Source organism: Cyprinodon tularosa, unplaced genomic scaffold (assembly GCF_016077235.1).
Source record: "Cyprinodon tularosa strain WSP-4 unplaced genomic scaffold, ASM1607723v1 ctg332, whole genome shotgun sequence".
NCBI classification, from domain to species: Eukaryota; Metazoa; Chordata; class Actinopteri; order Cyprinodontiformes; family Cyprinodontidae; genus Cyprinodon; species Cyprinodon tularosa.
This window is the reverse complement of record NW_024039044.1, coordinates 1302982-1329377: the sequence shown is the minus strand read 5'-3', so window position 1 is coordinate 1329377 and position 26396 is coordinate 1302982. Positions and strand designations below refer to the sequence as shown.

The 26396-nt window shown below is 42.1% G+C and overlaps 1 protein-coding gene across 2 annotated transcripts; it reads right to left on the bottom strand.

Annotated features, from left to right (window-relative positions):
- Positions 1 to 1361: 1361 nt before the first annotated feature.
- Positions 1362 to 26073, bottom strand: slc45a3 (solute carrier family 45 member 3). 2 transcript variants are annotated; one of them, XM_038293978.1, is made up of 6 exons: positions 25907 to 26073; positions 10883 to 11228; positions 7154 to 7344; positions 6248 to 6911; positions 2592 to 2857; positions 2069 to 2512 (listed from the first exon to the last, which is right to left on the bottom strand). In XM_038293978.1, exons 2-6 carry the CDS (start codon positions 11028 to 11030, stop codon positions 2069 to 2071), a joined length of 1713 nt encoding a protein of 570 aa, XP_038149906.1. In that variant the 5' UTR covers positions 11031 to 11228; positions 25907 to 26073. The 2 variants fall into 2 exon arrangements, with proteins under 2 accessions (XP_038149907.1, XP_038149906.1); XM_038293979.1 differs by lacking the exon at positions 25907 to 26073 and having other exon boundaries at positions 1362 to 2512; positions 10883 to 11030.
- Positions 26074 to 26396: the final 323 nt, after the last annotated feature.

The window sequence follows — 26396 nt, the reverse complement described above, 5'->3', positions numbered from 1 at the left end:
TTCACTTAAATTTTAAGATTTACACAACAACATACCGCTTACTTTTTTTTTAATTTTATTTTTTTACATAGTTTTAACACAAACCAATTATATAAACCTTACATGATGCATATTTATTAGTTTGTGTAATACTAATGAGTACTTAGTTCAAATACATAAAGCTTATTGTTTTATTAGCTTAATGTAACTCTGATTTTTATGCAATTAAACAATAAATTATGTATTTAAAATAAATAGAATAATTAGTATTCATTTTGAGAACTTCATTAGTTCTAAATTAACGGTCTGCAACCTTTAAAATCCAAAGCTTTGTTGACTGACTATATCCTCAAACTAAAACAGTTATTATTATCTTTGTTAAATATATCCTACAGATAATCTGTTTCCATTTAAACATCCTACAGTTTATTTTATTTAGTTTATTTATATTAGCTTTAAAATTAGGAAAATACTGAAACATTTCATAATGAAAAAGAAAACAAGAAAATGTAAATTGTGGTATATTTTTTTGCATCTCCTTGAACCCCAGTCGGCCTCGGCAGATGGCCGCTCACACCGAGCCTGGTTCTGCTGGAGGTTTCTTATGGTTAAAAGGGAGTTTTTCCTCTCCACTGTTGCTACAAGCATGCTTAGTGTGAGGGATTGCAATCGAGTCAATCCACTGGTTTTCCTTAAATAGAAAACTTTGAATCAATCTGACTGTATGATCTGGGAAAAAGTAAAGTGCCTTGGGATGACATGTGTTGTGAATTGGCGCTATATAAATAAACTGAACTGAATTAAAACTTTTTTTATTTGGTGTTTTAATGTCATTCTGTTGTGAACATTAATCAGTTATTTTTCTAAGGCCCACACGAAGCCGAACCCTGGCCTAAACGCACAAATTTTTCACCAAAGCAGCCTCTCATCCACACGAAGCCGGCGTTTCGGGGGTCTGTAAACGATCTTTTTTTAAATTCAGCCTTCAGAGTGGGAAGATTCTGAAACGCCGTTTTCGCGTTTCCATCTTTAAGCTCTAACCGCATTTTTTTTTTTTTTTTTTACACGCATGCCTCATAGCGTCGCCTCTAAACACGCATGCGCGACACAGTATCACAACAACAATGGCGCCGTACTGCGTTGAATGGTTGCTGCTAATTCTACTCACCCTGCTGTCGGGCTTACAAGAGAATCTTCTTCTTCTGGAATACCTCCAGGAAGAACAGAGCAATATAGACGACATAGTTCAGCACCTGAATTTGACTTAACCACGAAAATGGACCCGCAGGGCAAACATGTATAAATATTAGTGCGCATGCCCAACATTTCGTCGCCTATTTTTGCTTTGGCACGACAGCGCCACTTACAGGCCTGGCATACATTTTGCAGCGTTTTCATGTATTCGTGTGGACGATCACATTTATTTTACGTCTCCATCTTTACGACAAACGTTCTGGAAAATATTAGCGTTTCGTGTTCGTTTTGACTCCGTGTGGACGGGGCCTAAACCTTATATAATTTAATGTCACTATTAGCAGCCATTGTAGAGAAATACATGAATGTTACAAATGTAAAATTCATGTATTTCAAATAAATAGCTATATTAAACTAATGAATATGCATCATGTAAAGTTTAAGAGGTTTGTTTTAAAATTATCTTTTAAAAAGTTTATGGAAATTTTTTATGTAATAAAAATAAGATTTAGGTAAATAATTATGTATCATATCAGTAGTGTTAAAGCCTGACCTCCAAACTAAATGGTTATAATAATATATCCAAGTAAAATAGTAACAGGCAGGAGAGGACGTCTTTGTTTTCTTCAGAGTGAGACCATCTAGGACTTCAGCTCAGACATCTTCTACTATTGGCTTCTACAGTAAATCAAGCTGATGGTACCTGAGGACAAAAAATTGACAGAAATAAAGCTTTTAAAGCACAGCGTGTCGCACCTTGCCTACAGGTTGGCGTTTCCCTTCCCAAGTAACCTGCCAGAGACCATATTAGAACAAGGAATTCTGGGAAAACTAGTGCATTGATAATGAACCTGAATTAGAAATTACTGACGATTTCATCCTTAGTAACAAAGTCTTAGCTTCTGAGGTCCTTTTGGTCAAAGACGATGTGAGATGCAAGGTAGATGGCAATGGCTCCAAAGATGGCCGAGGAGGCGATGTAGGTGGTGACGGATTGAGCGAACTGAACGATGGAGCCCATGAAGAGGGTTGGAATAACCTGAGAAAGGAGAAAGGTGCTGTCCAAGATGGCAAAGTCCAAGCCTACGCCGCGCTTCTCATATCCCGGATCAGCGTCATCCTGCTCGGGTCCGCCGGAGCAGGGAGGCGAGCCGTTCTGGCTTTGCTGGATGGGAAAGTATTCATAACTGTCCTGGCTGAGAAGGGGGAGTCTGTACGGAGTTGCTTTGTGGTTTTGGACTTCCTCCTCTTCCTCCACAGGACTCAAATAAACAGAATCCTGCATTGTGGTTAAGCCGTTGCTGTGCATGCTTTTGGTTTTCCCTTTAGGCATGTAGACCTGAAATGGTAAAAGGAAACAGTAAGTTGATGGACTCCCGTGCATTAAGCTGATATGCTGCATTTCTCATGTTTTTTACCTCCTTCTCCTTGTGGTAATGGCAGGTGAGGGTGTAGGGTAGAGTCTGCAGCGTTGCATATGCAAAGCCAGTGAGCGCTGCCATGGCTGTCACCAAGACAACGCTTTTGGACAGGCAGATGACCAAAGCGGAGACTGTGAAGCTCACCATGCTGCTCAGGTAGACCCATCGTGATCCGATGCGGCGAACCAGTCGGCTCATGACCAGGGAGAAGAAGGTCGAGGTAGCGCACTGCAGGAACAGGCCCAAACTGCCCATTCGGATTCCTGAACAAGAGGAAAATCTGCATCAGAAACGGACATAGCTTCTTCTGTTTAAATGGAAAACGGACCGCACTGATCTACAGTACCAGTCAGCCCGCTAAAATAATTCTGCTTTTTTTTTTATTCAACCTTTACTCTGAAATCCTTTAATCAGTATGAAAATGAATAAGGAATAATTTACTTCTTACTGGGACCAGTGACATCCCATGTGGTCCTCCATCACACAAAGAGAGGAGCTAAAAAACGTCTGTCTCTTTTACCACCGTTTCCATGACAATATATTTTGGTTATATGCTTGCTTTGGTGGGATGCTAAATGAAGTAGAACTGGGCCCCAGCACAGGACCAGCTCAGTCCTTTCCTCCAGAACCAGTCCAGAACTGAATCTGGGAGGAAATCTTTGGTTCTTAGGCACAGCTGTCAGAGGCTAGTGGGTAGCGCTGAAACAATTAATTGGATTAATCGTAATTAATCGATTATTTAAATAATCGTTAAATGGAATGTAGAGAGTGTAGAACATGCCTTTAGCAGACAGAGTGACCCACCTTGAGCAGCAATTATACCAAAATTTGAAAAAAAAATATGCAAAACTTGCATTTAAGATAACAAATCTTTTTCTTCTGTCAGAGTGCTCTATCCAGAACTCTTCAAGGAAAAACGTTTCAGTTTCACCCGGTTTAATTTCTTAAAAAGTCTTCTTTGAGGAACCTTTTGCTATCCAATTATTAATCGATTTATCGAAAAAAATTAACAGATTAATCGATTTGAAAAAAATAATCGTTAGTAGCAGCGCTAGTACCGGGTCAAGGCTCCAACCCGACATACCAGAAACTAGATCTGATTTTAGTTTCAGGGAGCCGCTTCTCTTTACGCTTTTCTATCCTTTTCAGTTAAACCACTTCAATAAAACAATAATGAATTATTTCTCCTGCAGTTTAGAGGGAAGCCCCTGAACACAGTGACCAGTACGGAACCCCAATTACCCAACGCCATCATCCCACTGACCCACATCTGCTCTTTTATATCCGTCCTCAGACCGACCCGGTCTGCTGACAGGCTTGGAGCATATTACACCCGATCTCAACCCACAGGGAGGAGAAACTTTTGTTTACTCGCATTCAGAAACACATCCGCTTAAGAAGAGGTTCCCAGAGATCTAGGTCTGGGTTCAGTGACTCGGACCGTAACAGACAGTTAATCTTCAATAAATCCTGGAGAAGCTGGAGACGCAGAAGCAGACGGGGCCTGTCCGTGTTTACTGTGGTAATCTGCTTCCTGGCCTCCGTCTGGCCCAGTTAGCAGGCATCTGATCGAGGTCTTAGCAGCTAACCCAGGTGGAATGTGAAGTCCAAACAACAGAGGAAGAGCCGCAAATTCCTTTGCAGAATTAGATTAATAGAAGTTTTCTTCCCTGCTGAGCTGCTCACCCAAGACTTTTAAGTTTTTACTGAATTATAAATTCCCATTTAATCTAAATGAATAAAAAACAACTTTCCATGAGAGGTCCAAAAGTTCGAAAATATCTCATTTACCAACTGCAAGTGCTTTAATTGGGACCTAAACGTGTTCTCTGTGCATAGTGTGGGTCAGAAGTTCAGAACCGGGGCAGAACTACTAGCCAACAGCTTAAGTGGATCTTATTAATCCAACTGAGAACTTAAAATTCCTACCAGTAATAAAGAAGTGAGCCTGAATCAGCAGCAAAAAGATGATCATAGGATCCAACAGCTGCTGTTCAGGAGGAAAGGTAAAGGAGACATGGTAGATTCCCCCAGACGGTGACAGAACCGGCGGATTAATAACATCCACTGTGGTCCTGCTCTGGCTCTCTACTGGACTTGAATGAACATGTTCAGTGTGTGCAGATTCCTCCACACTGATTCTTTGTGAATGTGACATTCCTCAGAGTCCAGTAAGAACGGCAGAGAGGCAGACGTAGGAAATTAGAAAGAGGGACAACAGAGATGGGAAGGTTATACGGGCCAGATAAAAAAATCCCAGAGAAGAGCAGTTCAGTGAGATTCAACAGAGGATCAGAGAGGATGCTAAAAAGTGAGGGACATCTAAACTCACGACTTAGACTAAGGACACTTAGTTTGGAATCTAACAAACCAGCTTCATGATTATATGAATTTGTTCCTTCAGTTTTCATATTTCTTCATTTCTTCTGCACTCATAGAGAAAGACTGGGGTTTGAAAGACATTGAGAGCCTTCTATGTGCATTCAGGAGTGTTATCACAGATCCTTCCCCCCTGCAGCTGTTAAGCTTTAGAATCATCACTACTTTAAACACACTAAATACATTATTTACATCTCTGCTGTTTTAAAAGTTTTTTTCCGTTCTAGTTTTTATGCATAAATATATATTTAAATGTTTTTCAATATTCTAATCATCGCCCTATTCAGTGGTAGCCTGGGTGCCAGTCCGAATTTAGTCCCGCCCACAAGGTTTGAGTTCGGGGAAGTTCGGTCTGGCTCTGCTCCATAGTAGCGCGAGTATTATCGCCCACTGTCAGGCGATCCAATCAAATTGTCAGGGCGGGCTTTATACGATGATGGACAGATGATCAAGAGTAACGTAATCAACCACGTGACCAAAGCGCGCTTGGGTGACAACAATAATGGCTGCCGCTGGAGAGTTTAGGTGAGTAGATTCTGCTATTAGGTCTGTTCTAGAAGATATCGACAGTAAATTAATTTTAAAAGAGGAACAGAGAAACGCGATCAAGGCTCATCTTCTTATTCTAGGCATGCAACTGCACGCTTTGATTTTTGTGGACAACAACTATGCCTCGCTTAACATACGTCACGCACTCCGTTGCTCTTATTGGTTGTAGGTCTATCCAATTGAGTGCAGAGGCATTTTTTTTCCTGGTTCGTTCGAAACACGCCCCATAATCACAGCTCTATGGAGCAGTATCAGACTCATATTCTGACTAGAATTGAGTCGGACTACGTCAGGCTAATTCAGTGGCACATTTCAGCTAATATACTGATGTTTTTATTTCTTTTGGAGCACAGCTCACTCTCTTATTCTTATGTTTACCCTTGTGTGAATCTGTACGCCTCCATTCAGTGCTCTCAGGAAGTTTCCCCACAGTGGGACGAAAAAGCTTTTTTTTCTCCCTATTCTACTCTAAGCAAACAAACATAGGCAGTTGGAAGTTCTTTTATCAACTCAATATTCTCAAGATCAAATGATACGTTTTCCTCAAGGGATCCAAGTTTATCTCCAAAGATCTAAAACTAAAGGCCACTGTGTTCAAATCCTTTAAAAGAGTTTGCTGATTTGGGAATAGGAAAGCATTTACAGCACGTCCTTTGGTTAGGAAGCAGGTTAATAAAGTATAGATCCAAGAAGAATCAATTGGATGAATAAAGATAAAATCTTACCTTCATCGTATCTTTGCCTGGACATGCTCCCTGGTAAGGCACTGGGTACCCCATCATAAAGGCCCTCCCCCACAAAGTCGGTGTAAAAAAGCATAAAAGACATCACAGCCATCCAGCTGCAGAGCTGGGCCATGCACAACTGCCTCATGACCCGCGGGATGTGGCAGTAGCTCCAGAAGATGGCTGGGGTCATGGTCCAACAGGTTCTCAGTAGGCAGAGCAGCGGCCCGGCCTTCAGCAGCCTCAGCTTGCACCTGAGCAGGTAGAAGCAGGAACGGGGAAGTCCGCAGCGGCCCACCTCCATGGAGCCGGCGCTCGGCTCCAGCAGGGGTCCCGACCTGCTCGGGCCGCCACTGGCACACAAAGGCTCCTCGGACACCTTCATTGTGATGATCACGCTGGTGACGAAGATGAGGATGAGGAGTGAAAACAGACACTCGGCCTGGCCTCCCAGGTAGACGGAGAGCAGACTGCGACTCCAGTCCACGGCGGGTAACAGATAGCCCACGCAGCCTCCCACGCTGACCATGAAGGAGAACATGGCGAAGGCTTGGCTGCAGTCCTCCTCGTCCCGGTACAGGTCCGAGAGCAGAGCCTCCAGAGGGGTGAAACACACCTGCCCACAGAAGTCAAGCAGGCCCACGCCAAGAATAAGGAAGCCCACCTGGAACCAAAGAAGATCCACATTGGTCAGCCTCTAAAACTAATAAACATCTGCCCAGCTTCAAAATATTCAAGATGACCAGAGTTGAGCGAAAACCATCCATCTCTTTGTAGTTTAAATCTAAACTTTAAAGTCGACTCATTGATAGGCTCCAGATTAATATCATGAACCCACTGAGGGTAGAGACCCTCATTCTGGAAAGGTTTCGTCAAACTTTGCAGGTAAATAATGAGCTTTCCCACCTGCAGACGGCGTTCACCCCATGGAAGCCACGCTGCCAGAAGGTCCGCGTTGGGAATGATGAAGAGTGCCAGAAGGACGCCCATAGACAGCAGCCAGATGAACGGCCGCCTTCTCCCGTAAGTGCTGTTGCACTGGTCGCTGGCCGAGCCAATCAGGGGGATGAAAAGGAGGCCGAGAACCGGTCCAATACCTGCAGAGACCACCAGGGGAATAATGGAAAAGATTCAAAAACCTACTAACATTAGATCATCCACTGGAGGGGGAATAAAGGAGAAATCTGCCCCAGTGTGACAAAAGGGGCTGAGCTTCTTTCTGGTTAACCAATCCTGAACTCAAGCAGCACGGCTGCAGTTACTCCACAAGGGATGTTACATCACAGTAGAGAGTGAGGCATCCAGAATTGGGATGACCAGCACTTAAGTGAAAGCGAGCAGCGATGCAAACACTAACGGACAAAGCTTAGTATTGGGCTACGGTTCTCTTCTGGGTTCTAAAACAACTCAATAGATCAATTATATCGATTCTGATTGGATGTTAAACACAGATCCTTAATTTTCATCATGGTAACGATCACCTGAATACAGTTTCAGCTCCAATATCACAGCCATGACCCAGTAATGCTGTCACTTAATCACATCGACATGCTGGGAGCTAATAACTTAATGGGAAACTAACAACTTGACCTACCCTACCTTCTGAATGATTTAACTAATTACCATCTTTCTACCAGGGTTCATTATCAGATCAGTCAGCGACTGAGAGTTGTTTAATCTTTACATTAGGGCCAGGACCTCAATGCATTCATTATGATTAATTAGAAATAAAAAAGTTGACGCATTTAATAGCATTTTCTTATATACATGTAAAGGAACCCTTTGTACTCGCTGGTTCCGTTACATCCGTAAATCTGGCGCACAAGCGGCATCACAGGTCCACTGTGGGTATTCAAATTTCTAATCCGGACGACTGGATGAGTAGCTGACATATCTTAGCTTTAGCATTAGACTGGTAGTAAACACAACTGTCTAATTCAAATAAAACACAAACACTTAAGAATTAAACTATAATCTTATTTTTTCCTATTTTTTTTTTGCTCAAACTGGACAAGGAAACTTTGGAGAGCCTGAGAATTACGCAGACGAGGGCTTTGACAATTCATACTCATATACTGCTCAGACTTCTATAAAAATAGTCTTTAAAATAAGTTGCATAAAATATCAGGGGTTCCTAAATAAGGCTAAATGACGAGAACTTCCAGTAGTTTCCAATGGTTAAATAACCTATTTTGTTGATAAATGGTGTTTCGATATAAAATGCTATAAATTGCAGACCCTGTAATTAACTTGATTAAAAACCTTTTAATCGTGTTCCACAACTACAAAACAAGACTTGGACATTAAAGGAACCCACTCAGACAAAAACATCACTGACTTTAACACCCTTGATTACAGTAAAGATTAGGAGGAGGAGATCAGGAGGAGAGCAACTAAAAAGCAAACTTCAAAGATGTAACAGGGTTTTCGTTTTTTTTTTTTTTTTCTTGTCTCTTATTTTCATTAAGCTAGGTTTATAATTGATCCACTGAACACATCATTGAAGCAAACAGACCATCCCTGCCTTGCGTGCTGCCTGGGTTAACTCTGCTTGTTAACTCGGCGCTGTGTGAGCGCACTGCACCAGCCAGAATAAAACAATATGAAAACCTTTCACAGAAATATTTAATAACTTTAAGAACAGAAGGAAGAGAGAAACAGAAAAAAGAAAAGTATAAATGGAAACTGAAGTTTAGATTTTTTTGATTTTTTTAAAGTTTTTATTGCTATAGGAAGGTCAAAAAGAACATTTCCCTCTTAAAATAAATAAAATGTGACTAGAAGGAAGGAAAAGTACTCCCTTCTGTGTTTTTAGACAATACTACACCAACGTTCACATCAAGTATAAACGCCTACAGCGCTTGTTCACGCTGTATGCGTCCACCACCATAACAGAGCCTGTAGATCTGAATGCTGGGAGATTTTTCAGCATGCTGGGATACATGGTGAGATAGGAAACAGTGGGTGACTGAAGCTTTAGAGCGTGAAAACCAAACAGCTCATACATAATAAAAAGGAAGATTAACCGAAGGGTTTTCATAAACAGGTTCAACACTCCCTGCAGGTACTTTTTTTATTTAGGTTAAGCATTACTGGTCTTCTCTGTTGCCTCTTACTACGGTGGATTGATGTCTCTGTCATCATCGCTCGCTGTTCCTACAGATGGCGTGCAGCCTGAAGGTAGCAGCTTATTCTCCACATGTGGCTGGTCTGGCTAATTAGAAATCACCATGGGGTGCTGGGTGCTTGCATGGAGACAGAGAAAAAATAATCCCTCCTTCACTGTAGATTCAAACTGTTATAAACAGTCTTATATCTTAGAATAGAAGGTATTTTTCTTTCCATACATAAAAAACATTTATGATCAACAATTAATTGTTTGTACTTTTACACAACCTCAGATAAGTCTGAGCAACAGGTAAACAAACTACAGCCCTGCTTTTAACTGCCCCTGCGTGTTACTCCCTGCTGCAGCTGTCGAGGCCCATCATCACACCTTCTGCAGCTTAAAGACTCCGTCTCAGACACTCTCCCCACAACTTCCTGGAACGCGCCAACTTACATGCTTCACAGCCTCAGTCCACAGGTTAGCGAGCTGTTTACACACTAAAGAGAAAAAGTACAGCGAGATTTTCGACTCTAACCGAGGACAAGCGAGGAAGAAGGTAACCACAAAGGAGTGAAACGACTTCCAGAAGAAAGTACAAAGATGGCAGCTGTAAATCCGACACTAGTACTGAGAGATTAGCCAAAGGCCTCCAGGGAACAGTGTGTGTTTGTTTAAAGAATAGCTTCCAATTTTTAGATTGAGTAACAATAATAACATGATGAATTATGATCAAATGTGTCATCCAGGGACCAGGAAGAGTAAAATGAATGGTTCATCTTGGAAAGGATGATCAGTGGGGTCAAGTGTGACTGAGGAACATGTATCCTATAGGGTGCTGCTGGCCTCTGGCAAACATGGGAGCAACTGACTAGGAAAGAAAAAAAGCATTGAAATAATGACCCCTGCAAATAAACTGCGGTTTTAACTTATCTGGTTTCTTTCCATTCAGAGAATGAAAAAAAAAAGGATAAAAGCTTCTTGATTTGAAACAAGCTGATTTGTTTGAGGAAGAGGAGCTTCACAGGATTAATGACAGTCAGCAGAGTGGATGAAGTGCATTTTCCTGTTATTACTCTCAGCTAAGTAGACAGAAGCTCTAAAGCTAATGGCTTGTTTAAAAACAGTAAATTTACTGCTGATCGATCAGGTTTAAAAACAAAAAAACTTTAAAGGACAGATTATTAAAGCAACTTTCTCAACATAAAGTCACATACTTTTAAAACTAGACAAAGAGGCCTGAACCTCAGTCAGAGATTCCCATAACATCAGTTTGAATTAAACGTATTACTTAAGTAAAATATCTAATTTATTGGGCTCTTTATCTGTTGTATAAAACTTTACTATGGTTGAATTTGCTAGTATGTAATTTACCTGTATATATTACCGTATATCTAATATAATACTGACTGCAGGGAACCAATTGTGAGAAGAACTAGTAGCTTTAAAAGATACCAACTAGTTTTATTTGAAAGGTATTTTAATGAAAGTGGAGTCAGGTTAGACTCCAGTCCATCACAGTGACTCACCCAGGACCATGGTCATGTAGCGCTCCTCCACTCCAGCCTCCAGCAGCAGTGGGGGCACGTATGTGATCCCAGCTGCCACACAGATCTCCAGGCCACATGTCAGGGAGTTCAGCAGGATAAGACGCCCCTGAGACCTCCATCCAGGCATATTTACAAGGGACGGCTCACCTTACCTCCTCTACAGGGGGTGGGGGAGATAGGAGGACCCTGGATGAGGGGGAGGGGTGGAGTTCAGGGTGGGAGATGGAGCCCCGCTGGGGCTTACGGACTGTCTGGGAGTGACAGCAGCAATAACTGGATGTCTCAGATGACCTGGAGGATCCATTGTCGTCTTAGCATTGTGGATCTAGAGAGGAGAAGAAGAGAGAAAGAAGAAATGCTCAAATATCAGCGACCATACATGCCCTGAGGAGGTCCAATGGAACCAGGATCTCCTCCAGCTGCGACGGCAGAGTTGATCAGGAGGACGTTATGGAACGAGTTGTTGGAAGTTTCTTTAGGAATGTGATTAACGTTACACGTCGCGACATAAACTACATCAGCCAGTTACACTGACCACAGAGCTCATCAGCGCCACCTGGAGTACAGCAGGAACAGCGTTGAGAAGAAGCAGGGATGGGAGACCAGGTACTGGTTTTCAATGCTGGTGATGGGCCGTCTCTAAAAAAAAACACTAGTGATAGTGGGTAATATCCATTACTAGAGATGCACCAAGTACGTTTTTTTTTTTTTTGGATCCAACCGAATAGCAATACCCGGGTGGCATGTATCGTCTGATATCAGATACCAATCCAACCGTCAAATAAATGAACAACCCACCATCTGAGTGACGGCTTTAGCTTTAATATAAACATTGTTAAGTAAGGTAACAAAAAGAAAGAAATAACATTTCCTTGTTAAGTGTACTAGATTGAACCTCTAATAGCCAATATTAAATCACAGATATCCGATCCCGCATGACTTTTATGTGAAACCAACCCAAATCCTGGTTCTGCATCCCGGCTAGTAGAATTAGAACTCAAGCTGAACCAGATGAACACTAACCCACATGAGGGTTTTTTTTTGTTCCTCTGGTGGTACCATTTTATGAATTCTGCATAAAATAAAGAGCATTATGGATAAGCCTGAGCATCTCCAGCCAGAGGGTCCTACAGAACCACTGCGATACAGACCACTACAGGAGATCCTTACTGCATACAGCAAACAACATCTAACTTAAAAATAAACTGAGAAACTACAATGTTTAAATTCCCTTTGAAATCAATAAAGCATTTTTGAGTTGAATTAAACAGAACTTCATCATCAACCGGACCCGAACCTGGCCTGAGAGCCACTGCAGAGGGCCCCTAATAAAAAAAAGACCCACATGATAAAACAAACCAAGTAGTCACAGCAGACGGGTCACAACAGTTCGGTCTTGATAATCACCAAGACAAGCAGAAACAGTTGTTAATCTCAGAAGCTTCTGTATTTGCTGCTCGCCCCATTCAGAACGACATGTCATCACAAACAACGATAAAATTAATTGACATATCTTCTCTACAGTGGGACCAATCCAGTCTAGTAGGGCCAGCGGACCAGCTAAGCTCACAGAACAGCTGGACATCAAAACTCAGAGCACCAACACCAAGTAACAAAAACATCTGAAGCAGCTTTAGCAGGATCATTATGAGGACATCTAAAGCTGGAGATGTTGGTACTGAACCCAAACAACCACTGAATCAGATTTAGAATCGGTCCAGAACAGCAGGCTTCAATACTGAGGTTCTGGGGGAGGGACCGACCACACGCAGGTCCAAAAGCTGGGTCGGTTCCAGCAATTTCCCCCTGATTGGGGCTGGAGAATACGAAGCCATTCTTTGCAATATATTTTAGATAATGAATATTTAATGAACTATTTTATTTTAAGGGCTGTCAGCTCCAGGAGGCCAGAAGCTGAAGAAACAAAAACACTGAAGCTAAAACATTAAAGTTCAACAGGAAAACCAAAACAAACCTAGATTATTTTAACCGCAATAAATGAAAACAAGAAAAGAAAGGTTTTAAATGTGGAGATTAATCATCCAAGTCTAAAAGAAAGACCCAAAGAAAGCCAGGCTGCCCCTGATGCTGTAAGGAACTTGGTTCTGTTCTGCATTTCTTCACGGAGGTCGGCGTCATGTTTGAGCTGCATTCTTATAGGCCGTCTCTACCCTGATGGTGCCGGGTCTGGGTGTGAATACCGGCCCAGCTGGCGCTCTCTCACACTTTCCCACTGAAAACACAAGGGCCCCCGGTGGCCCAGAGAAACAAATGGGATTTGTTTCCCCGAGCAGCCATGACTTGTCTGAACACCTCCAGGGTTTTAAAAACTGAATGGCTGCTTCATTCTGGAGCTGACTGGCATGAGAGGAGCTCGTGCTGACGGGTCATCAACCATAGAAAATAATAGAATCCCTTTTCGATATTTAAAAAAAAAAGCTTCTCTGACCAAAGGGAAGAAAATCTCCTTCTGAGCAAAAAAGGCAGAAAAAAAACAGGCATGGCCTGCTCTCTTTCTGCATTTCTACGTCTGACTCCACAGTTTTTAGTCTTGATGGCCCCACTGTTACCAGAAGCGGCTGCGACTCGCCTTGTGTTCTAACGCTCAGCTCAGAGCACTAGGGATGGCTTCCTTTGTCGACTTTCCCTGTACTCCATTACCGAGCCTCCAGCCGCAGGCCCACAAACAAAGAAAACACTCTGCTAATGACTCTGAGTGGGATTCTAACACAGATCTGGCTTTTTAAACAGGTTTCCAAGCAGAGACAGTAGAGTCACACAATGAGGCTTTTAGACAGAAAGGTTAAAGCAGATGAAGGGGTGCTGGATCGTTCGGTGTTAGTTGGTTTGGGAGGGATGCTGGGCTTAGAAGAGGAAGAAAACCTTCTCAGATGACTGAGACCTCGGGAGAGGGGTGGGATGGGGGGTCTGCTGAAAGGCTGTAGCCCTGTGGCCTTTCCCCTATTCATTAATGGAGCCGACTCAGTTCAGAAACAAGAGCAGCTTCCAGCTAACTGTCTTTGTTTCTGCTCTTAAAGGAGCTCAGCAGAAACGAAGTGGCTCTAATTGAAGAAGAGCACTGCTTCAACGGCGGACAATCATCAGCATCGCAGCAAAGACTGGCTGACCTGTTGGGATCCTTGATCAATGTCCATCTTAAAGCGTCTGTGGATGAAACTATGCTCTGTGTCTGATGTCTGGGGAAACCATAAAACAAAATGGATTCTAGTCTCTGAACATTTTGGTTACCAAAAGTTCTACTATATTTGGTCCACTTTAAACAGACAGTCAGTCCAGCTCAAGCAGACAGACAGAAACCCGTCATTTTTGATGGTCTTGCTCCGCTTCCAAACAGATTCTATTCAACCAAAATACAAAAAGCATATGCTTCTTTGGACTTTGCAAGTCACCATAGTAGTAAACGTAGTTTCAAAATCAAATCTGATCTACTGCTGGTTGCTTAGCAACACCACTGCCAACAAGCTGTGGATCTCCCGCAGCTTGCAGGACACACCTAAAATAAAAAAATAAAAAACCTTTTGCAATCCTGCAGTGAAGGATAGGTGCTTCTTCAGGCAAAACTCTCATGTTTATCCTAACTAGAGGTAGGGAATGAAAGAAACCCACAGCATCATTGATCCTCCACCGTGCTAAACAGTGGAGAGTAGGTGTTTCTAGAGGCAGGCCCGACCTGAGTGTTTGTTACTGAAAGTTTGTTACTGAAACGCTTAATCTGAGTCCGACCAGATGGCAGCTCCAAGGTCCAGTTAAACCATACAGTTTTTTTTTATTATGACTTTTTTCTAACTTTTAATCCTCTTTGGAAGAATTACATATAGTGGCAAAAAAAAAAGCCAAGGTCGGATTTATCAGAGAGATTAAGCTGCTAAACGGATCTAACTTCTACAGTTAATAAATATCACTGTAAGCACTGTGTGTGCAGAGAAACACAAAAAAGACACAAGTTTGTTTCTTCATTAAAGGAATAGTACACCCAAAACATGATTAGCCTTCATTTTCTACTCACCCCCATGCTGAACAACACCCTGGACTACTTTTTTGATATCTCAAATGCATCTGGAGATCTGGGAGGCTTCTTGCTGTCTGCTGACATTCAAATGATTGGAGGTCTATGGTGCCCGAGGCAGAAAGGTCCATAAAAGTCCACAAAAAACGTGTCAATATTCCTCCATACTGCTCGTCCAATGTATTCCAAGTGTCCTGAGTGGGTAGCATCCAGAATTTACTCGAAACGAAGTCATTTAGAATGTTTTTAGAGCATAAACAGTAGTGTATAGGATTTCCTGAAAGCGCGCACCTGCACAATCACGACGCTACGGAAGCCGGCAGACCAAACCAGATGAAAGTGCGCATTCAGCGTCTGCTCTGCCAATAATGCAAGCGTAGAAGAAGAGATGTGCTGTTTACCTGTGCAAAGAAAGAAACAACAAAAGAAAAATGTCTGAGGACTTCAGTGTTGAGGAAGAGCATGAGTTCTTTGCCGAGCTGAATGCGCTGGTTTGGTCTGCCGGCTTCCGTAGCGTCGTGAACTTGCAGGCGCGCGCTTTCAGGAAATCCTATACACTACTGTTTATGCTCTAAAAACATTCTAAATGACTTCGTTTCGAGTAAATTCTGGATGCTACCCACTCAGGACACTTGGAATACATTGGACGAGCAGTATGGAGGAATATTGAAACGTTTTTTGTGGACTTTTATGGACCTTTCTGCCTCGGGCGCTGGGCACCTCCATTATTTGAATGTCAGCAGACAGCAAGAAGCCTCCCAGATCTCCAGATGCATTTGAGATATCAAAAAAGTACTCCAGAGTGTTGTTCAGCATGGGGGTGAGTAGAAAATGAAGGCTAATCATGTTTTGGGTGTACTATTCCTTTAAGCAACATATACTGTAACTTGTTTGATGTAGAATGAGTCAAGTCTTTAGCCAAGTTGTTTCTAAAACAGCAGAAGCCATAATACCCTGTTGAGTTGAAAATTGTGTCTTTTCTTGCTTTCCAGTAGTTTGATAGACAACACATTTTCTGTTAACCCAGTCGTTATCTGGAGAACAACCTGTTCTCTAAAGTATAAGTCATTCCTTAGAAAATGAGTAATTTTCTAATTCACAATATGCTATCTGGGGTACGGCTCATCCTTGGGTTATGACTCATTATCTGGTAAACAAACAGTTTTTTGACTTTGTCAACGATTATTTTAACATAAGTCAAACTGATCCCAGATATTTGCTGCCAATTTTTCAGGTGAATTTATTTAAGACAATGCATTTCGTTTCTCCATTTACATAATACAAATGACACAGAGATTAAAAATGTTACACAAGACTCAATTAAAACAAAAAAAATACTTTTATAATCAAATCAAACAAAACACTAAACATGGATAACAAATAGCGGTAGAGGCAATGGATGCGCCTCATTTGATCTCAAAGCATGGCTGCTGAATGCATAATTAAGTGAAGCCAAGAGCAATGCAAAAACAGGAAGAAAAGAAAAACTAAAAACACCACTATCGGTCAAAATAATCAGTTGGTCGATGTATCGGTCTATCTCTATGGCGTTTTCTGGGGAAGCAGAACAGAGTTAACACTTAATTATTCAGCTATCTCAAGTCATAACTTCCATAGTTACAAAATGTTAGCTGATATCTGACAGCCCTTCTTCCCGTCAGGTTGCATCATCTTTAGATGTTTTACATTGTTTTCTAGAGTCCCGTGCAGAGAAGCAGCCGGTCAGATATTTTAACATGCTTCTATAAGTCCTTAGTTTTAACCATTTAATAAGGATTTAACCGGCAAATTATAAAAGCTGCACTATATGGATTTGGTTTCTGCTCACTTTAAAGGAAGTCCTGAGTAAGGCCTGACGGTTTTTCAAGCAGTAATGGGAATTTTTTTTCAAGCAGTAACTCTCGCTTCCTTTCCGTGGAAACCCGCTAAAGCATGTTACTGGTACCTAAAGGACTGGAGTGAGAAAGTTAGTTTCTTGTTAGAATTAATGTGAGCAAACGGATCATCTCTGCAATGTGACAGTTGTGTTTTGGTTTTTCAATTGCGCTTTAGTCGTACCCCTGACCAAGATGAAGCGCAGTCCTAGTCGGTAATCATAAACTCCCATCCTTCAATGTGACCTTTGACCTTCCCTTAAAGCATGAACCAAATAAGCAAGTGAAGAGTTAAAGAACAACAGAACCAAGAAGGGATTCTCATAACATAATCAGAACGGGAGTCAAACTGTCTCCACTTTATTAGAGCTAAACGGATAATAAAGTTTATCTTTGTAATTGAGTGGTCTGCCTTCTTTTAGACAGTTTGATGAAAATTTTTTTAATATTTTGATCCACCTACTTCAGTAATTCTTTAAAGGGTCTGGAAAAGGTTCCAGAGTTTCTAAGATAACAGCTAAAGCAGCAGTTTCTAGATAAAGAAGCACTGATCAGCCGGTAACTGGTTTTACTTCCAGGTTTCTCTAAGGCGGCTCCTTCTAACTAGGGTTCTTTTCTAGAACCGAAACTCTAACAACTTTACTAATATGAATTTTGACCTGATTAAATAATTACTGCCTTTATGATGGTTGTGGGTTTGATTCCAACATTATTTCTATATATTATTCAGGGCAAAAGTCCCTAAGCAAACTATCAATAATCAATTTTATAATAATTGATTAAGAACGGTTGTTTTCATGTTTAGAGTTTCTGGTTGTAATTAATTCATCAAAAACAGAAAAAAAAAAAAATAAGATTACTTAACCTCCAGATAATCAATCCCAGCTGATTTTAGCTTCAGTTCATTCAGTTAGGTCTTTGCTTCACTACTCAGGAAGTGTTCTTTGTTTCTCACTCAGTATTTTTCCACTAGAGGAGCTCGGGTCTCAGCTGTGGAAAGGCACAGAGAAAAGTACAAGCTGGTGCTGAGGTTTGCTTGTGTCAGGCATTTGAGCTCAGATCCAGGAATGACGTCCCACCTGAGAGGAGACACCTTCACTGGCATCTGCTAGCTGAGCAGGCTAACCGCTATCAGCAGCAGTTGAGTAAAGAAGCATCTTCTGATGAGACACAAACAGTCAGAAGGGATAAGACACTGACTGACACATCAGCTGGACGATCATTTTGGCCGATATCAAGCAGCCATGTTGGACCTCAGGCCTCTAAGACCTCCATCGTCATTGGTCTCCACAGTCAGCAGATGTTAGTCCAACAGAACACCTTTGCGATGTGGTGGAACGATCTGCAGCACCTTCATCATGCAGTGTACAAATGTGGATATAAGATAAAGCCTGCACCCCCCCGAAGTTAGAAAAAAAATGTATTTAATTGAACTGCTGACTGTGAGCATCCTGTCTCTGATGGCAGCATGAAGCCCCCAATCCCTCAGGTAGCAGTCCTCCCATACCTCTGTCACTGCTGCACCAATGAGGAGCTGCAGAGATTAGCTGCAGGGCAGCTCCCTGGCCTCAGCTCATTAAGTCTTTGTTTCAATGTTAACCCAGCAGTAAAGAGGATATCCAGATGCAAATGATGCTTCATTTAACCGCAATAAGGTGTATTTACAGTTTGAATAGATCGGCCAATACCTAAATTAGTTTTAACTAACAGCTGCCTGAGTGGTTGGAGTAACAGTACCAGTAAACCAGAGACTTTATTTGGAAGAAGCAAATAATATCCCATCATGTTGACATGCTTTTAGAGCAGAAAATAAAAGATCTGATGTTTCTAAGGTTTATATGACAGGTCTGCAACCTGTGGCTCTTTAGACATTGCCAATGGCTCTTCATTATTTTAGCTAAAAATGACGAGGAGCCAGCTAATCTTTGAAAAAAAGAGATGCCAAATGCCGGTTAATGTGCTGGTTAGCATTTCCTCCTATGGCAAATTTTATTGAATTGCCTAAAGAAGTTTATCTTTTTTTTTTTAATCTTTTTTCTAAAGATGTCCAAAACCCCACTGAAAATGTGTTTATTGTCTTTTCACAAGTTTTTTTTCTTTTCTTTTCATTTCAAAACTTAAAGTTGAAAAAAGCACGGTGATGATTTAAAAAAGGAAAAAATAAATACATTTCGATACCTCTATTGAAAAAAAAACAAAAAAAAAAAAAAAAACTCACTTGACGTTTGTGGCTCTAAATGAGTTTTATTCGCTGGACTGAATGTAAATATGGCACTTTGGACTGTAAAGACTGCAGACCCCTGCTTTATCTAGCCAGCAGCCAGAACCAACACTGGAGCACATCTTCACCGATTCTTCCGACTAAATATTTTTAATTCCTTTGGTTTCCTCCGAGCCCCCGCACACCCAACCCTTCCATAAGGCCGGAATTAGTAAAATCCCCAAAGCAGTCCATAGCTCCTGCTGATTTCTGCATGCCTCAAAGCAGGCCTTAATTAATCAATTAAAAGTTTGAACATCATAAGAGCAGCTGGATTTGCTTTCCACCATAAACTGAATAAATCTTCACCTGAATCTGCTGTTCACCATCTAGAACCACTCCCCAAATGAACAGTTCTGTATTAGAGCCGGTATCAGGTTCAGCTGCTCTCAAGCCCAGAGGGACCCCCCCTCTCTCTGATTACCCCCCTCCCTATCTAAGCCCATACCCCTGCATGACTGCTGCTCGGCAGACTAACTTAACCCCTCTTCTGGTTCATCGGCTCTGTGAGCAAAAAGCCTCTTTAAGTAGACATGAACATGCACACAGGGGGAGATACCCGCCCCGCTCGGCTGGACCGGACCCAGCGCCTGAAGGCCAGGACCAGCCCACTATAGAAAGGCTTTTAATTTGATAACAGTGAAAGGAAGAGGAGAAGTGGAACAGAGGGAGATCTAAAATGGAGAGGAGGGGGTGTTAAGTGTAGCTTCAAGAAATCTTTGGATCAATAAAGGACACCTGGAGAAGAGCAGCTTCTGCTCCGTAGCCTCGATTGGTCTGGGATGGGCCTCTCTAATGCAGCTTTAACAACCACGTTTAAAGATCCAGGAAATGTCTTCTATTCCTAACGTTCTCTGAACCATGTTGGACAGCAGAAACCAAAGCTGCTAACCGCTTCACAACAAGGTCTGGATCATCCCAGGGCACAGTTACACAATAGCTGAGAATGCACCCTGCCTCACTGCTTTAATAAGCTACAGAGGACTAAAGGCAAATAACTGACAAATGACAGTAGAGCAAAACTATACGAACAGAATAATCATATGCAGCCTAAAGCAAAAAGAAAGCGGTTGGAGACACCAGCAAGTTCACGTTCCAGGCATACTTCTATCTCCAAACGGCTGCTGCTCCAAACACAGATAACTGCAGGGAAACTTTGCATATCTGCAGGTTTTATGAGAGACTGTGCTATTGTTAACACGCTGCAACTGCAGCTTAGGCTTTAGATGCATGTACTAGCATCTGGACGGGTCAGGATAATTCTATAGTAGCCTTTTCCACAAACTCTGGTTCTCCTCTGCCAGCCAAACCCAACATGACCATAATAAGCTACAGCAGACATCAGTCTGGTATGATGGAGCATGCAAACTGAAACAGCTCTGCAGAAAATAGAACTGAAGGTCCGCTACTGCTGGAACAACAGCAGAGGCCCAATAAAACCTAAATGTCAGCAGCATTATACAGATGAGTGAGGCGGGAGGAGGATCAATCAGTCACTGTGTTCCTCCAGCAAATTAACCTTTAAGTAAAAACGTGACGCTGATGCTTAAACACCCGGAACACGACATCCTCGGACATCCGGGTCTTAGCAGTCCTCCAGCGCTGCAGAGCCAAACTGCTCTATCAGAACCAACATGTTCAGAGTTGGGTTTTTTTTTGCTCTATAGGGCTGAAATTATTTCTCACAGGCTTTGAGGTCCTCAAGGCATGGTCACTGAATGCAGCAATGAAATGATGGCAAAAAAACAAACACAAATATAGGGCAAAAGATTGCCAGGCTGACGTATAACAGGACATCCTTGATGGTGCATCAGCTCAGCAAGAATCATCAGCTCAGATTGTTTATGCTCCCTTAGCAAAACTCTGATCGTTAATGCAGAATCTGACACTTTTGTTTTTTCTTTTTTATACAAAAACTCAACAAAACTAAATTCTCTGTTGCTAAAAGAATACCGGTAACAATTTTTTACCTAATCACTAATATTCCAACAAACTAAATTCAATTTTAATTATTTGTTATATTTAATGCAACCTCCAACAGCACATAAAATATACAAGTTCTGTATTTGGAGCTTAAAGGGATTTCATCTCCTTTTATTGCAGCTGGGACATAAAGCCAGTATAATGCACTTAATGTTTCTACTTTTGTTATTGCTTTTCTTTTACTTGCATTTCATTTGTCATATATTTCTATTAATTGTTTAAAGCTCTTCTGGAGAATGGGAGTCCTGTATTCCGGAATAGTCAATCGAATACTAGATTTCTACATGAATCATTTACTTCAGCACTATTTTGGTGTAATGTTCTTATCCTGGCAAGCTCCTCATTTTAATAATTTTAATGACTGATCTATGGTCTCAACCTTCTCTTCTCTCTTTCCTGGCTGAAATTTTCCAGCTTGTTTTATTTGAAAATGCATAAACAATCAAAGGCTTTATTTGATGTATTTGGGGTAAATCTTTGTTTAAAACTGAAATCAAATGGACAGAAAGAGACAGACTGGGATCATTCTGCGGAAGAATCAGACAGCCAGGCTCCTACACTCCAGCTTCTGTTTAACAATCTATTATCAAAGGAATCTTCAGAATGCAAAAATCTATATCAGGTCAAAAAGGCAGGTTGATCTGCACTGACAGGATCAACAATAACCAGGTTTATCACTAATGCCTGCCAGGCCTAAAGATGGAGGGACAGATGGACGCCAGCAGTTGGGCGTGTCGTTGCTGTCAGTGAAACGATGCTGAGATGCAGGAGAAGCCAAAGTCCTCCCTGCCCTGCAGGCACCAAACAGTGTCATGCCTCCGACACCGAGAACAGAGGCAAGGCTGGGCCGTAGATCCGGTCTGGAGCTGAGAGATCTCCGGAACAGAGACATGTAATCTAGAGAAATCAGTCCTTCCTTTGCTTTAATCAAACTTCCATAACACGCAGCGCTCCAAGCAACAATAACAGCGTCTTCCTACGGAAACCGGACTGGAACCGCAGGTCCAATCACTGTGACGATGACAGACAAGGATCAACACAAACGGTCATCAAGCATCCTGAATCAGGATTAGCTCACATGTCCAAGGTTTCCCTTCATCCTCAGCTTCCACACAAAGCAGAACCCCTCATCGGTTTTCTGCTGCTGATCAGGATGTGGAGGGATCTGCTGCATAGTGGCTCACTTTTCCCAGCAGGGTTTCAACCGGGAGGTAGAGCATAATTATGGAAGTCCTAATCTACAGCTGATGATCATAGGCCGACCTGTTAATAGGACCTCTGAGGCCGACTTGTCTTCAGCGCATCAACAGAGGGGTTCAAATCTGGTCAGTCTGAGCGCTCAAATGAGGAAATGAGAAAGGAAGGCAACTTAATCAAGCCTGAAAAGCCTCAACTTCCTGGAAAAAAGAAACGAGTGATGAGAAATTTGACCAGAGGAAATCATCAGCTGTCAGAGTAAAATACAGATCAACCAGATTTCCCAGCAGACTGGAAAAACGAGGCAATAGTTAGCTTAGCCAGCTCCAGCCACTTCCATGCTCCGTCAATTCAGTCAAAGATCCTGTTAAAAGCGCAGCAGAAAAATCCGAGCAGGGATTTCAGAGAAAAGCAATTGGCCAAGGAGCCAGTTGACAGCTGAGGCGATGCCAGCGAGCGCACCCACACGTTCTGGCAGGGAGAGATTTTCTACCAGACTAAAGAGAAGCAGTGAATATTCAGGAGAGCAGAGAACCTTTGTCTGGTCGCTGGCATCAGGTTCGCGTGGCCTTTACTCTCAGTCACCAGGTGAGCTGCTGGTAGGTGGGGGATCGGTATCACAGACTGGTAAGGTGGGTGAGTAGCCTTTGACCCCCAGAGGCTGGAGAGGGCTGTGCTCCTCTGCTTCCCATCAGCTGGACACAGAAAGCAGCAGGTAGCTCTACATGCTGGGTTCTGATCATCTAATAACGTGCGACTCGCCACTTGCAAGATTCTCCCACTCATGAAGCAGGTGCTGTGCTGCTTCTGCTGAGGAGAAAAAATAGAAATCTAACACCTCTTTTCATTTCTCCCATAACATTCCACTCAGACGCCTCTTATTTCCACAAATGGTCTCAAAATCTAAATCGACACTTAAAGGACCTGGCTGACCTGAACTGGCTGACCTGAACAGATCAGTGAAAAGACAAAGGCTCCAAGGACACCCCCACCCCACCGGGCAATTCTCGCAACCCAACTAGAGACAAGGTTACACATTAGACAATAACAGTAAAGATTCACACATAGGAACACCATGACCAACTTTTAGCTCCAAACATCTCTTCAGATGTGCAGCTAGAAACCAGTAGTGGCTTTATTTCAGGCTCTTCAGATCAGGCGTTTCTCACACACCTCACATAATCCACCACCTGTTTTTAACCAGAGGAGCCAGGTAGACACGGAGAGGCCTGTGCAGATAAACAGCTTTAGAAGCGATTAAAACAGCCAAGCCGTCAGGCGGCCTAAGTAGCTCGGCGTCCTGGCTGATTATCCGCAGCCTGTCCGGGAACCCAGGACCCTCAACGAATAGCCCAGCATCCCGAGTGAAGACACTTTTTTTTTTTACCAAGTCACTTTGGGACAGTTGATCTGGACAAAAGCCTCCTGGGTAGAAACCAAACCAGTAGGAAAGGCCAACAATGTGACCGCTGGAAGATCTCTGATCACCGTGGAGAAATGCCACTGATGGGTTCAGCTCAAACCTCTGGATGCTAATGCAGCGGGCTGTCAGGAGCCCACAGATAAAACACAGTTCAGCTCTAAAATATCACAGAACATAAAAGGATCCGATCTGTTCCGTGTAACTAAATCCTCCATAGAAGAGAAGAGCTGCCAGAGCAAAGCCAGTTTCAGAGGAGAGTCCATTTCCAAAGGAGGAATCAATAAGACCCAGAGCAGCCATGAAAGGGGGGAGAGGTCTTTGTATGATGTTAGAGTCTGGATCATGATGACAATAAAAGCTCCTCTGTCATGGGTTAGAGCTGTTTAACCTTCTGATCCCCCATGGAAACTCACAGAGTCCGACCAGTTTAACTTCCAGGGCTCTGGTTTCTCCACATAAAACGATGGAAGAATCCACCCTGATCTAAGTCTGTCATCTCTGACTGCTGGATATCTGGGAGACACAACAATAATCTGTCTTTAGCAGTTGGTGAGTAAAACAATACGTCTCTAGCTGTGAAGGTTTTAGAAGCTACTGCTGAGTGCTTTTGTGCAAAACTTTTTTTTAAAGAAGAAACGCCTCAGGGAATATGAAGCTCACAAATACAGACAGATTTGAAAAAACAAAACAGCAGAAACATTTCTAACCGACCTGGGCATGTAAATCAAACATGGCTGCCACCTGTTTAAAACAAATTTTACCTTCACCGTACAGACATATCAGGTCTTCCTGAACATGCTCCGTTACCACCTCAACCCAGAACACGCCAAGAATCAACCCGTTTCTATTTGAGGCGAAGATCAGCGAGCGTGCAGCTGCTGTTTGGGCTGCTGCATCGTTTCCTCAATAACTGACCTTGATTTACCTTTGAAGGAAGAAGTTGAACCACTTTGGAAAACAAAACTTATCTTTAAATGCTTCCTCTTCTGTTTTTTTTTCCTTCTTTTTTTTTTTTTTCTTGTCATCAACGCCCAGGAGTTGCTGTTACAGTTAGGTTTTTTTTCCCCGATTTATCAAAAGACCTTCAAATCAACCGGAACATCTGTTATTTCATCTTTCCAACCATCTACATCCTAATTGATTGAAACCATGACCACATCCTTATATTGATTTCAGGCTTTATCTGTAATGTCTTCATATCTGAAAATAAATCTTGAGATGAAGCAACTTTTAGTGTTTTCATTTCACAACTTCTGACAAGCTTAAACTCCAGGAGCAAAAATGAATATACCTTATCATCTATCACTGAATTTAAATTAAGTTAGTTTCTTTGTTTAGAACCGGTTTGACCAATTATTCTACTCAGAGTTTTCAGATTTTTATCTACAACACTGTTAATTAGATCATCATTCAAATGTTTTTTTTTTTTTTTTTTTTACAATAATGATCAATTGTTCCCTTGATTATTTAAAATAATTATTATATTTATTCCAGTAACTAAAAAGTTGTTAATGATTCAGCTTTGAGTGATTCTGGTTCTGATTTTTCGTCAAATCTTAGCATCAATTTAAAGTTAACTGCTTATTCTGAACAGTAGTTTAAGGTGTTTTTTTTTTTTTTTTTACAGATTACTTAAGTAAATAACATATCCACATGTTCTAAATATAAATAAAAGATCTGAATGATGTTGAGTTCTGAAAACATGTTCCAGGGTGGGTTTATTCATCATTTGTCTAAAATATAAAGCCTCCAATCAGTGCCACTTTTTTAGACCTGAGGAGTTTGTAACTTTCCATTAAGGTCTCATCACTACGGCCTCCTCCAGAGACCCACCCCACGGACAGAAGCCCTTTCCCGGTCAGATACGAACCATCTTCTGCCGTCGTGATTCCCAGCGGCGTGTCAGAGATCCCGGAGCCCGGAGTGAGGAGCCGCTAAGCGGGACAACTTTCAGAGAGGAGCCCGCTGCTGCTGCTGCTGCTGCTGCTGTAGGCGGGCTAACCGGACACCTTCTAGCCGCAGGCTCAACCGCTATCACACCATGGGTCAACCTAATCACCAAACCGCGTTTAAAGACGGCGCTAAACTACGAAGTTCGGGTAAAATGATGAAACGGCTGTCTGCGGTTTCAAGGCGGTGGACGGAAAAAAAAACAGCACACAATGAATAAGTTTAAGCACTAACCGTAAGTTAGAAATTACCGAATAACGAGCAGTTAATGTTTTAATGAAAATGGTACCTTCAACAGATGAACACCGAGCTGTAAGGATGGACTTTCCTGAGCGGAATCCTCGCCTTAAGTTTCCGTGGAGGTCCGGGGAATCCAAGCAGTGCCTCGCTGACTCGATCCAGGCGGACCGCTGTTGCTCAACTTCCACGGAGCAGATCCGACTATCCAGCTGAGACGGCAGCTGTCAGGCTGGCGCTGCTGCGGAAACTACTTCCGGGTTTGGATTTTCAAAGTGAAATCCCACAAAAATGAACAGCGCCTTATTTGACGACTAATAAGCGAACAGTCTATATTGCCGCTAAATATTCAAATAGTTGCAAGAAAAACAAAATTTTATACCAAACACGAGACATTGTAGTAATTATTAAAAGAACTCACAGCAGCCCATCGTACCCTTATTTTTTTAATAAGAAAAATTTGCCCACTACCGGAAGTGGTGGCATAAATAGCAACAAAAATAAAAACAATTAAAAATGTGTTTGCTAATGTTGATTTTAAT

What these genes read in the sequence shown, in the direction of transcription:
- slc45a3 (XM_038293978.1), bottom strand. Translation starts at nt 11,030, where the DNA reads ATGCCTGGATGGAGGTCTCAGGGGCGTCTTATCCTGCTGAACTCCCTG. An exon ending in GGGGTGAACGCCGTCTGCAG is followed by an intron (nt 6,912 to 7,153) that starts GTGGGAAAGCTC and finishes CTTTGGTTCCAG; the next exon opens with GTGGGCTTCCTTATTCTTGG. An exon ending in ATTACCACAAGGAGAAGGAG is followed by an intron (nt 2,513 to 2,591) that starts GTAAAAAACATG and finishes TTACCATTTCAG; the next exon opens with GTCTACATGCCTAAAGGGAA.